Source organism: Neopelma chrysocephalum, unplaced genomic scaffold (genome assembly GCF_003984885.1).
Source record: "Neopelma chrysocephalum unplaced genomic scaffold, ASM398488v2 Primary Assembly neopelma1_98, whole genome shotgun sequence".
NCBI classification, from domain to species: domain Eukaryota; kingdom Metazoa; phylum Chordata; class Aves; order Passeriformes; family Pipridae; genus Neopelma; species Neopelma chrysocephalum.
Genome location: NW_020897761.1, coordinates 4105857 through 4118103, shown reverse-complemented (window position 1 = coordinate 4118103; position 12247 = coordinate 4105857). Strand labels below are relative to the sequence as shown.

The window sequence follows — 12247 nt, the reverse complement described above, 5'->3', positions numbered from 1 at the left end:
CATGGCTGTGCCCGCCGGCCTGGCGCGCGCCCACCGGGCCGCCGCCGCCGCCCCGCCCCGCCCGCGGGGGGGCGCGTCACAGGGGGCGGGGCCGTCCGCAAAGGAGGCGGGGCTACAGGGGATGGGTGCGACTTCCGTATAGGCGGTTCTCCTGGGCGGGGAGGGGCGTCATGGGTGAGGGGCGTGGCCAGACATAAGGAGGCGTGTCTATGGTGAGGGGGCGTGGCCAGCACCGAGAGGGCGTGTCTATTGCGATGAGGCGTGGCCAGCGTTCAGGGGCGTGGCCAATGCGAAGAGGGCGTGTCCGCGCCGATGGGGCCGTGCCTGTGATTATGGGGCGCGGTCACCGCTGAGGGGGCGTGGCCATCCCTTTTTGAGGTGTGGCCATCACAGAGGGGGCGTATCCATCACTGTAGCCGTGGCTCCGCCCCCCCGACCGGGCGGAAGTGGCGGGTCGGCCGCTGGAGCACGCCGGAAGTGGCGGTGTCGGTTTCCGGCGGCTCCGTGGCAGGGCGGGCGGCGGGCGCGGCCATGGTGCTGCTCACGATGATCGCCCGCGTGGCGGACGGGCTCCCCCTGGCCGCCTCCATGCAGGAGGACGAGCAGGTGCGGCCGGCGAGGCGCGGGTGGAGTGGGGCCGGCGTGTCGGTGGGGAGCGGGCGGGGGGCGCGGCCCGGCGGGACCGGCGCGGCCCCTTCTCGCAGTGGGGCGGCTCCGGCACAAGCGTTTCCCGGCGGCGGCGGTGGTGGTGGTGGTGGTGGGAGAGGGAGAGCGAGAGCGAGAGCCGCTGTGGTGCTGTCGGGCGGAGCCCCCGCAGTCCCCCCGCGGTGTCTCTCCGGTCTTGACCGCCCCAACAGCCCGTCCCTCCTCCCCTCCCTCCTCAGTCAGGCCGCGACCTGCAGCAGTACCAGAGCCAAGCGAAGCAGCTCTTCCGCAAGCTGAACGAGCAGTCCCCGACGAGATGCACCCTGGAGGCGGGAGCCATGGCTTTCCAGTGAGTGCCGGGCGGGGACGTGGGGAAAAGGGGATTCTCCGCCGTGGGAATGAGTGAAGGCTCTTCCGGCTCGGGGTGAGGATTTGTTGGGAACTGGGCTGCCTGAAGGAGTTGCCTTACCTGCCTGCCCTGCCAGCTGAGCTGCTCGAAGGGCAGAGTGTGTAAGTTGTCACTGCTTGGCACAGGTGTCTGGCACTTGATTTTCAGCCAGGTTCATGGTTCTGCCTTTGCTGAAGACAATACAGGTTCTGTTCCCTTCAAGGTTTTTCTGTTTGTTTGCACTCTCTACTATACCTTCACTGCTTCTCCTGTACCTCCCGTGTCTTGTCTTTAAAGAGAGATGTCCTTGGTAAAACCAGTCTGGCGGTGCCACTGTGAGCTCCTCTTGCACAGGATTTTCCTCTCTGTGTTCCCTGAGATTGCATCTTTTCATGCATTAGCTTCATATATTAGAAGCACATGGAGCATCTCCGAGCTTTTTTATTATTATTTCCCTATTATCTGACAGGATTCTTTCTCTCGTCTTGTAGATTCAGCCTTGTTGTTGATTCTCCAGTAGCACTCTAGCAAGGGAGCTTGGATATGAAATAAGGAAAGCACACAGGCAGTGCAGGTCAGATGTCCTGATTGCTTAATCAATAGCAAGGGAGGTGGACAGGCAAGTGAACAGGGGAAGAATTGGCAGTCAGTGAAAGGCAGGAGAGCTTGTGTGTGATAAAGCAAATGCTTCTTTCTGTGATGTGTCATTACCTGGCAGAATAAAGCTTGAGAAAGTCAAGCTGTCAAGAATCAGAATTCTGCCATTAGCAGGAATAACTGCTACAAGTCTCTGAGATCAGGTTCCACGTGATGCACCAAGGCAGAGTTGTGCAGTTTGGGCAGCAATATGCCAAGATTTCCTGCACTTTGCACCACTTCTGCTACACTGCCAGCAGCAGGATCCCTCTCAATTCCCAGGGGATTTCTGGTGACTGGGTGTAGGTTTATGGCTGGGTGAGGGGGAGGGAGCCTTTTAATGCAGGACAAGGTTGATTTTAGGTCTGTGCTTCTATAACAAGCAAATTTCCCACCCTGTCCCTTTCTTCAGAGATTTGGCAACATGAAAAGATGGGAACAGGAGTTTTTTGGAAGGGCAATCTTTGGCAAAAGCCATGAGGTTTTAGGGCTACTTTTGTAGTGGTTGGCTTACATATAGTGACCATGACAAGATTTAAAAAAATGTTTTCTCTTGGCTTCTGGTTGCCTTTGATAGGGACTTATGGTTGTCATAGGACGGCCCTGATTAGTCTGGCCATCCCTATCTCCTGTTGCAGAATGAACTGCAAAGTGCTGCTCTGCATCGTCTTCTTTCTACACATTAAAACTTTATAGAATTTAAAAACTCTGACTTTTAAGTGTTTCCTTGGCACTGCATGGGTGTAGCTCAGACTGGCAGTGAAGCCTTGAGAAAGAGCCTGTGTAGATCCCAGTAAATCCCTTCTTGAGTTACTTCCATGATGCAAGCAGAGCGATGTCTGGTGAGGTGGCAACGTGTGCCCAGGAAATCAAAGCCTATTAACGGTGGCTGTAATGTCACCACTTCTGATGGGGAGGGAGGGCTTGGGCAGGCTCCTGTTTTGACAGCTGTCCCAAAGGAACAGCTGGGTTACCTGGCTGGCAGGCAACCAGGGAGAGGAGTGTTCCTCCTTCTGAGTTGAGTTAGTCCCTAGACAGGTTCTACTGCCAACCGACAGCTGCTGCTGCAGAGCACTCGCTGCTGCCTCCTTTCAGGTGGGATGTTATGGCAGGACCTGTGTGAGAAGAATACTTTCAGGTCAGAAATCCCTCTGTAGAGGGAGGGGAGGTAATGGGGGAATTTGAGATGTAGTCTAAAATAACGCTGACTGACGACCACGCTGTTTGTTAGCGCAGCTCACCAATTTTTTTCTGCCAAATCAGAGCTCTGGCTGCTGAGGGCAGCACAAACCTGGACAGAGCATTTCGTGGTGTGAGTTAGCAGTGTGGCTAAGGATATTGCTGAATTTGCTGAGGTGGTGGTATTGAACATTTTTAGCTTGCATCAATTCAGAGAAGAGCCAAACCTTGCTGAAATGTGTAGCTTAAACTATGACCACTAAGATGATTTCTGCCTAGGCTTTGGCTCCAAGAGCTGTGTCACCCTTTCAGCTGCAGCACTGGGGGCACATGACTATGCAGGTACAAGAACACTGATGGTGTTTCCTGTGCTGTCAGTCAGCAGGTGACCTTTGGCTGATGAATGGCTGAAGTGGCTCTTACCTGTCATGTTGAAAGCGACCCTTGGCCTTTGCCACTGTTACCAGGATGAAGTTTTTCTCTCTCCAGATATCCCAGATGATTATGAGAAACCTGCTGGCTGTACTCAGTGTGCAGGAATCCAGAGTGCAGGAGTTAACAGTGGCAAATGGCACCGTCTGCCCCTCGTGTGAGGATGTGCTAAGCAGGTGCTGTGCTGAAGCTCAGAGATGCACACATTGTGTAAAACTGAGAAGCCCAGCTGTGCGAAACTCTGCTCTGAGGTTGACAAAATCGTCTGAAACTGGGGCAGAGTGAGGTGAGCTCACTCTCTGTGGTGCTGACTGATCAATTTTAAATCCAACACATTGAATACCACATGAGGGAAAAGCAAGTGGGAAATACAGCTGAAGAGCTCCAGGCAGGACCAGCTGGCCCGGGCAGAGATAAACAGACCTGTGCCAATGGGACATATTCCTCATAGTACTCTCATCTGGAGAGTGCTGCTCCAGCAATACTGTCAAGATTCCCATCTGGCACACATTTTCCTTATTTCAAAAGATTTGTTCAAGTCTTGCTGGTCATGACAGTGGCTAAATCAAGCTCTGGGTGATGATCTGTAGCAACTCCAGTCTGTCAAACAGGTCTCCAGGGGTGAGGGAAGAACAGAGGCATGATGTAGTGTAGCATTAGTCCTAGGCACTGATGCACTCCTGGCTGAGGGACATATAAAGGAACAAAGGTGTGGGCACGTGGGGACACGCTGTGGAACGGATTATGGCAACTGGAGTTTCTTGCTTCTGGTTGGGGTAAATCAGTTGTCAATTGAAGGCTGGCAGGGTTCACACACAGCCCATATAAAGACAGGTGAAATGGAGACTCCTGAGCCCAGGAGTGAGCTGAGGATGGCTAATTCAAAGGACACGGACCTGTTGGGGGTATCTGGAAAACAGTGGGGAGTGGGAAGAAGTTGTTTTGTAAGCCTGATGTGACTATTAACAAAATTTTAAGCTACTTATTTTGCTATTGTGCCCTTGGGACTGGATTATTTCTTTAATACGCTGCTAATCTTTATGCTAACTAGACTAATGTATAATGTCATTATGCAGAAAGTCAAAGGAAGGTAACATAAAAGTTGCATTTACATTCCACCATGGAGAATATAGGTAAGTGTTCAAAAGTGTTTCCAGGGCTATTTACTGTCTCCACTCCCTTGGTTTTGAAGGGAATATTGTTGCCTTTGTTTTTATATTGGCTAAGTGAGGAAGAAAATGTAGTTGGGAATGTACAGCAGCAGTCATAGTAAAGCTTAAATAATCTGAAGATTGGTTCTATCTTATCCCTTATTCCAGTAGGCTTTTTAGCTGAATTATAATGAAAAGCCCCTGTTCTCCCTGTTGGCAGAGACACTGGAGCTCACAGTGAAACAAGGTCAGCACTAAGCCTCTGCAAACAAATAAGAACTAGATGGGATGGGGGTGCTGGGAGGAGGAGTGGAGGACCCCTGCACTCTCAGCTGTAGGGCAAACCAAATAGCATGACACAGCAGCAGGTGTCACTGTGTGTTTTGGAGCTCTTCACATTGCAGCCAAAGAACTGGTGGCACAGTCACACCTACCCATGGCAAATCCACAGGTAAGGTCACCAGAACCTGTGTATCACCAGTATTTTTCCCCAGCTGCCTTCGAGGTGATGAATGTGAATAGCAACAGCCCACCCACAGGCTGGTGTTGGGGAAGGAAAGGGATACCCAGCCCTCCAAAACTGAAGGGGAGAGCTGGCAGTCACTGTGTGGCTTTGTAACACACTGAGACCGAATTCTTGTGTGTGTCCTAACCCCAGTGCTTTAGCTTTCCATTTGTGTGCCTCAGGTACTTGGCTGTGCTGCCAAGTAGAGATGTGTTGGCCACCTTCCCCTCTACTCTGCTGGCAAACTTTCTTGTGCTCCTCTTCTCCTGACTGTGGGAGGGCAGTAGGGTGTCCTCTCTTTTGTACTCCAAAATTATAGCTCTTTTGTTGCTGATATTTTGTTAAGCTAATGGTATTCACAGGCCAGCTTTTGTTCCAGTGAAGGCAAAATTCAGGGCTCTTGGCGTGGATGTAGGGTCTGAGGCTACATGAAAATTTATTTGGGGTAAAAAAAAAAATTAACCACTGCTTTGTAGAAAGGTTTGCACTTGATCCAGGCATGGAAAACTGAAAGTCCTTGTACCCACTTGTCATTGCCTTGTAGGAATAAAGGAGTGCAGGGTGGAGTTTGATAGGATAGGTTCAGATTTGGTTGATTAATGCCCTGTCTGCTGTTCTTTTAGCTACATCATCGAGAAGGGGGTGTGTTACCTGGTCCTGTGTGAAGCTGCATTCCCCAAGAAACTGGCCTTTGCATATCTGGAAGACTTGCACTCAGAGTTTGATGAGCAGCATGGCAAGAAGGTTCCGACGGTCTCCAGGCCCTATTCCTTCATTGAATTTGGTGAGGTCCCTCTCCTTGTGACTGGTTGGGAAACTTCTTGCTGGGGCAGGCAGCGGCAGCCACAGGATCCTCTCCAGCTTGGTGTAGGGAATTAACAGTTTAATCTCTTCTTGGCACTAGAGACATGGGCATTTTGAACAGGAAAATAGAGAAGTGGGTGCATGCAGGAGAATAGAGAAATGGTGCATGTCCTTTGATTCAGATTTCCTGCTTTTAATCTCTTGTTCTTGCTCCAGTGAATATTTGCATGTAGTCTCCTGGCTGTCTCAGCAATGCTCCCACTCTCTCAGCAGCCAGGCTGCTCTGTGTTAGGTGAGATCACCTCTGATAGCCCTGTCTCATTCCAGACACCTACATCCAGAAAACCAAGAAGCTCTACATTGATAGCCGGGCGAGGAGGAACCTGGGCTCCATCAACACAGAGCTGCAAGATGTGCAGAGGATTATGGTGGCCAACATTGAGGAAGTCTTACAGCGAGGAGAGGCACTTTCAGGTAGTGGGAGTGGCCAGCATTTGGCACACAGTTCCTTGTCCCTTTGGTCAGCTGGGTGGGCAGAGCATACTGAAGGGAAAGGCTGGGTAATCCCTGAGCCTCCTGAGAAAAACAGGGAATTCAGTGGGTGTTTCAGTTGGATTGGTTGCATCCTGAAGCACCTGGCAGGTACTGATGCTTCTTTTGGGTGAGACCAGCATCTCACCAGTTTGGGTTGCTCTCATGCCAGCAGGACAAGCGTTAGAGCGCTGCAGAGGGGCTCAGGCTGTGCTGCCACATGAAACTGCTGCGCTTGCAGCTGTGTACAGTTCAGGTAACATCTGGAGAGCATTCAATTAATCTTGACTAACTTCTCTCCCCTTTCCCTTTAATAGCTCTTGATTCCAAGGCCAACAACTTGTCCAGTTTGTCCAAGAAGTACCGTCAGGACGCGAAGTACCTGAACATGCGTTCCACATACGCCAAGCTGGCGGCTGTAGCTGTGTTTTTTATCATGCTGATCGTCTACGTGAGGTTCTGGTGGCTGTGAGCTGGTTCAGTCATGGAAGAGGGAAAGCCGGTAGCCTGGCAGGTGTATGTGTGCAGGACACTGTTCATGGGGGATGTGCATTAGAATCCACACAGGACCATCACCTTTACCGGAGTGTCCTGAGATTGTTAGGTGACACCTGACTACTACACCTCTCAGTGGAGCCTAACAATAGGTGTAAAGGCTTGTTGACTGCAGGCTTTTCCTCTGAGGCAGTTTGCACTAGGGTACTGCAGAGTTTGGCCTCCCACGGTTCTCCCCCCTCCCGGGGCACTCTGAGAACAGTCAATCAGTGCAGTTTAGCATAATCACATTGTATGTCCTCCTGTTGAGTAGCTCTATTGGGAACTGGACTCTAATGAACATTCCTTGTGTTGGTAATGTTAGCTTTTTTAGAATCTGAGTCTGCAGTTATTTTTATTTCTTTCTCTTTCAAGACTCCCCTGTTTGAAGGCAAATACTGCACTGTACATAAACCAGCTTTCACCTCTGTCAGAATACCTATTGAGTTTTCTGTGTCTTGACATCTTGGCTTGTTACACTTTAAGTTGCTTTAGAAAGAAATGGATGTTAAACTATGCCTTAAAATACGTTCTGTCTAGTACTAGGGGGGGCAATGGAAGGCTTCTGTATTACTGATTCCTGAAAAATTAAATTACAGGTTTTCTAAGTGTCCACTTTCCCTCTCCTGACAGCTGTGTGTGACAGTATGTTTCCACATGAACAGGGTGTGTAATTCAGTGCTGTTTGAGCGGGCACAGTGCAAACTATGTCAGCACTCTTTATTTTTTCCTTCTATCTGCAGATTCACTACATCGTTTCCTTCCTTTTTGTAACTGTGCTTTCCTTCCAAAATGTGTCAAAACTGCCAGCATTTCATCTCTGGGATCCTTGTTTTCTTTCTCCCTCTTTCCCTCACCAAAACAACCAAAAAAACCAAAACTCTGAATGTTGTGAAGAAAAGGCAGTGTTTCTTTAAAGAACATTTGAATTTTACATGAAGGATTAGGATGACTTTAAAATAGTGGAATTCTTTGGAAACACCAACTTTTTTTCCCTGTGGTCACCCTCTCCCTACCTCACTTGGGAAGTTGAAACTGTAGGTGAAGAAAAACTCATTATGGGGCAATAGTATAGAGCTTCTTTCTTATGGGCCAATCTATATATTACGAGTGTAATATGATTTTTTTTAAAATTGTATTTTTGGTCCACCTGTGCTAAGAGTAACATTTTACCAGTCAGCTTTTGGTTTTATTAAAAAAAAAAAGAGAGAGAAAAAAGAAATCCCACAGCTCAGGCACTCTTCTGCAGGCAGTGTCACAGAAGGAAGTTTCAGGACTTCCCAGCACCTCTTACAAGCACATAGTCTTATGTAGTTCTGGATGTATAAGCTGTGACCTGGAAGTGTTTCCTGCCACTGGGTGGGAAACAGAGCTGTTGTCCTGTCTGGGAATGCTCCCCAGCTTGGTGTTGGACTGGCAGGGAAGCAGTTAGCACTCATCCACCGATAAACCCAGCAAATCTGAGCTGCCACATAGTCTAAAGTAATCCGGTTTCTGCATGATGCCTCCAAGTGTTACTTTGTAGGTTGCTTTTATTATAATTATTATTATTTTAAATCCTTTTGAGTGGTGTCCCTAACAGGTGAATGTCCCAGTGATGTAGGTCTGTGTAATGTAGGTGCTGGAAGGTCTTACCATTCAGACACCAACTGTCCGTGGATTGTTGTGATTGAGGGGGGTGATGTTCCTGCAGCACGGGGCAACTTGGGGAGCAGCTGCCTCCTACAGCCCCCGTGTCAGCAGTGAAATAAATGCTCCTGAAAATCCCCTCTGCAGCGTGGAGTGTCCTGTGTCTCGTTTCTGTGATCTTGGGGGATGCTTTCTTTCCTTCCAGGGACACAAGAGGGTGAAGACCCCATAGCTGAAGCCACCTGGGATAAGGGCTCCTGTTTGGAGGCAAAACTAGTTGTAAAATATGATCTTGGCCGTTTTCTGGCAGAGAGACTGTACTTTGTTCATAGTGGGGGTCTCTCCCTACTGCTGTGTGTCTGCATGTTGGAGGCAGCCTCCTCAGCGTGGGCAGAACTTTTGGGGACAATTTTGTGGCTGTTCACACGGGGCACACGAAAAGCAGGACAAACTGGGAGTGGGGTGTGTGCCCTCCGTGGGGTGTGTCAGCAGGAGCAGGACCCGGAGCTACATATGCCACTTGCTTAGAGGGAAGACAAGCAGGACTCCTCTCCCACAGGCCAGTGTGGGGCTCCAGGGAGCACCTTACAAGCAACTTCCACACTGTATTCAAAACACGGAGCCCCCTTTCCTCCCTTTCACGGGGCAGAGATGCCGCTGATGCTTTGTGCGAGGGAGGCATGGGCTGGGTTTTGCTTTTTGCTGGGGGCTCTTTGCGCCTCCTGAGCAGCCAGGCGTGAGCTTAGTCGGGCTGCTTGGGGCAGAGAGGAGGAGAGCCCAGTGCCAGTTTCTCCATGACGGCTCGCTCGGAGCTGGACGAGCGGCCATGGGTGGCTCAGGGCCGGGGGTCCCTGCCCAGGTGTGCGGTGGTGGGCGCAGGGTGCAGCCCTGCTGGGGCTGGTGGCCGGGTCACTGCTGGCTCAGGGGTCGCGGTGCTGGGCGCTCGGTGCTGGCAGCGGCCGGAGCCGGTCCCGGGGCCGCTGCCTGCAGGTGGCAGTGCCGGCGCGGAGATGGGGCGTGGAGCCTAGACGAAAGGGGCTCCCGAGGGCACGCCCAGCTCATTGCGATGCCCTGGCCTCTCCAAAGACCCGCAGCCGCGCTTGGCCTGGGCAACGTCCCCGTGAGCCCGGCGATCTGCCTGCAAGGGCTCCTGGACTGCGCCTCAACAGGCTGTGTTGCCTCGCCCCATAGCGCAGCCGGGATGCTTAGACTGAGCTGGATGGAGATACTTCCCAGCAGGACATTTGCCTGTCACTTCCTATCCAACGCCCTTTCCATTTTCATTTCTGTTTGTCAGCTGCCTCTCTGCTTCCAGAGACTCTGGAACAGGCTTTGCCTGCTGGGTCCCCCCCCGGGTGTCCCCCCAGTTCCTGCACCTGCTCCCCACAACGTGGCAGAGGGGAGGGGTTTTGTCCTATGCCAGGCGCATGTGGAGCAGAGGGGAAGCGGGACCTGGGAGCAGTGCAAACTCCTGGCACCTCTGCAGCATCTGAACCCCTGCTCTGGGTGAGTTTAGGGGGCAGAGCTGAGCTCTCCCTTCTCCCACAGTGTGCCCATTGCCACTGGGAAACCTTTGGCACAGGCAGAGCGCAAAAGAGAAGAGGATGGTGCAGGGTGTCCCAGGAGCTGCTCTGCTCATCATGTGAGCACAGTGGTGAAAAGCTGTCAGTTTTGTCTCTTGCTTGCTGCTGACACCACTCAGGATCTGGGCACCCCTGAGTGTCCTTGTGTCACAGAGCCAGGGTACTGTTGGGGACGGTGCCTGCTGGAGGGCCCCTACATGGCTGTGTACCCCATTGCCCACTGCAGGGCTGTGCTGGGTGGTTACACTGCTGGGCATGCTGGTGTAGGGTGATGGAGGTTTTCTCCCTGAGTGAAGCAGCAAGAGCAGACAGGCAGAGCTGGTTCCCAGATGCTGCCAAACCTGCCATGGGTGGGGCACGGAACTTCAGAGAGAAAGAGTGCAGCTGGATGGCAAAGACTGAATGGGTGCTCCAGCTAATCTTGTCAAATATAAACCAGGTCTCACCTGGCACAGGCTGTGGCCATGCTCTGCACTGTCATCACTCTGGGAGCAGCCATTCAGACATGACAGCGTTTTGGTTTCTGTGTTGACTTGGTTACCAGTTGTTTCCCCTGCTTTGAATTGGATCCTCACACTTGCAACCCCATCTTCTGAGTAGGTTTCGAGAAAAACCTACTTTCAGTGTCTTTCCCTCGGGGACCACAGGGGCATTTTACCCTGGATGGTTTCTGGAAGCTGCTTTGACATGGGTGAACATCCCAGTGGTGTGAAGGGCTGTGCCAGCAGCCCTGTGACACAGCAAGCACCTACCCAGGGCACCCAACACTCGAGAAGTACCTGGAGAGCAATGACCAGGGTGGCAGGGGTTGGAGTTCAGCCTTCAAGCACCCTAGTTCTTGTTTACCCTACCTCAGTGGCCGACATGGGGACACAGCAGCTCTGTCCCTCTGAGGGGCTCTGAATCCCCCCTGTAGAGCCAGGCTGAGGGGCTCTGGAGGTCCCCTCTCCCCTCTTCTCATACTTTACTCTGCTGTGTTGCTGCAACGTGACCTTCTGGAAACAAGGATGTTGATTTTCTGCTTCCCAAAAATGAAGGCTTTTCTGAGGGCAGGGTGCTGGGTTGGTAACTGGCCAGGGGCAGCTGACTGTGAGACCAGCCCTCCTGCACTGGCCTGAGTCAGTGCTGCATCCCAGAGCATCCTGAATCATCCCATCTCCCCTGCCCCTGGTGATGCAACAGCGCTGGTCCTGAGCACTTGGCAAGCTACAGGGCAGGACTAGGGGCACCTACTGAGCCCCTGGCAGCCTTCTCACTCTGTCCCTCTTGTCCCCCTCAGACCTGAGGTCTTTGAGGGTCCCTGAGATTCCCAAGTTCCTGCAGTCTGCATTGGGGAGAAGTGGGGTACAACCTCTCCACTGCAGACGCCCTTCCCGCGCTTCCTGGACAGCCTCCAAACCACATGTGTCCCTGGCTCTACCTCCCCTGGGACAGCTGTGCCACCTCTCCTGCCCAGCCTGTCCCCCTTTTTTCCCTGGCTTGGGCACCATTTGTGTCCCCTGCAGGGGTGCCCTGGGGTTTGCCCACAGCACAGAGCCTTGCAGAGCTTTGCATGGCTGCTCCCAGCTGGCTGCAGCCATGCCTGAGCTCACAAACCCTCTGGAGGTGATAAAGCAGAAGTTGGGGAGTCCCTGCTCACCATGCCCACCCCGATGGGGCTGCCAGACCCTGCCATGTGGCTTTCTCTGTGCTGATGGTTGCGTGGAGGAACCCAGTGTGATTTTAAACCAAGGCTCAGAAAAACCACTGTGGCTGAGCCCCAGCACCCTGCAGAGAGGTGATAAACCTGTTTCCTCTGTTATTGCCTTCTTTCTTCTCTTCCTCTCCCCAGCATCTCCCTTGGCCTACAGGTGCTCCCTGGTCACCCCAGCACACTCTCCTTCCCTGGCACGCCACCCACACTCACTGGAAATGGGCCCCATTGCAGCACAACACCCAGAACAAAAGTGCACCCTCCCCATTGGCCACCACTGGTGCCCCCCAGATTGACAGCAGAGACAGGATTTGCGTTGAAGAGCAGAACTACATGTGACTGATGGAGCTACAGGGACCCTAAGTCCTGCGCACTAGGACCTGTGTGGGCCAGAGTCTGGAGAGCATGAGGTGTATGTTGTTCCTTAGGACCTTTCCCAGAGTTTTGTGTCCCCACCATAGACATCCCCTTGCAGCTGCAATGGGATCTTGCCCCTGGCATCCACCTTGGGAGAGGAGGGAACCATGAGGCAAGAAG

The 12247-nt window shown here is 52.3% G+C and overlaps 1 protein-coding gene across 1 annotated transcript; it reads left to right on the top strand.

Annotated features, from left to right (window-relative positions):
- Positions 1 to 469: 469 nt before the first annotated feature.
- Positions 470 to 8580, top strand: SEC22B (SEC22 homolog B, vesicle trafficking protein). Its single transcript, XM_027694713.1, has 5 exons — positions 470 to 606; positions 885 to 994; positions 5560 to 5720; positions 6068 to 6214; positions 6589 to 8580. Exons 1-5 carry the CDS (start codon positions 532 to 534, stop codon positions 6741 to 6743), a joined length of 648 nt encoding a protein of 215 aa, XP_027550514.1. The 5' UTR covers positions 470 to 531; the 3' UTR covers positions 6744 to 8580.
- Positions 8581 to 12247: the final 3667 nt, after the last annotated feature.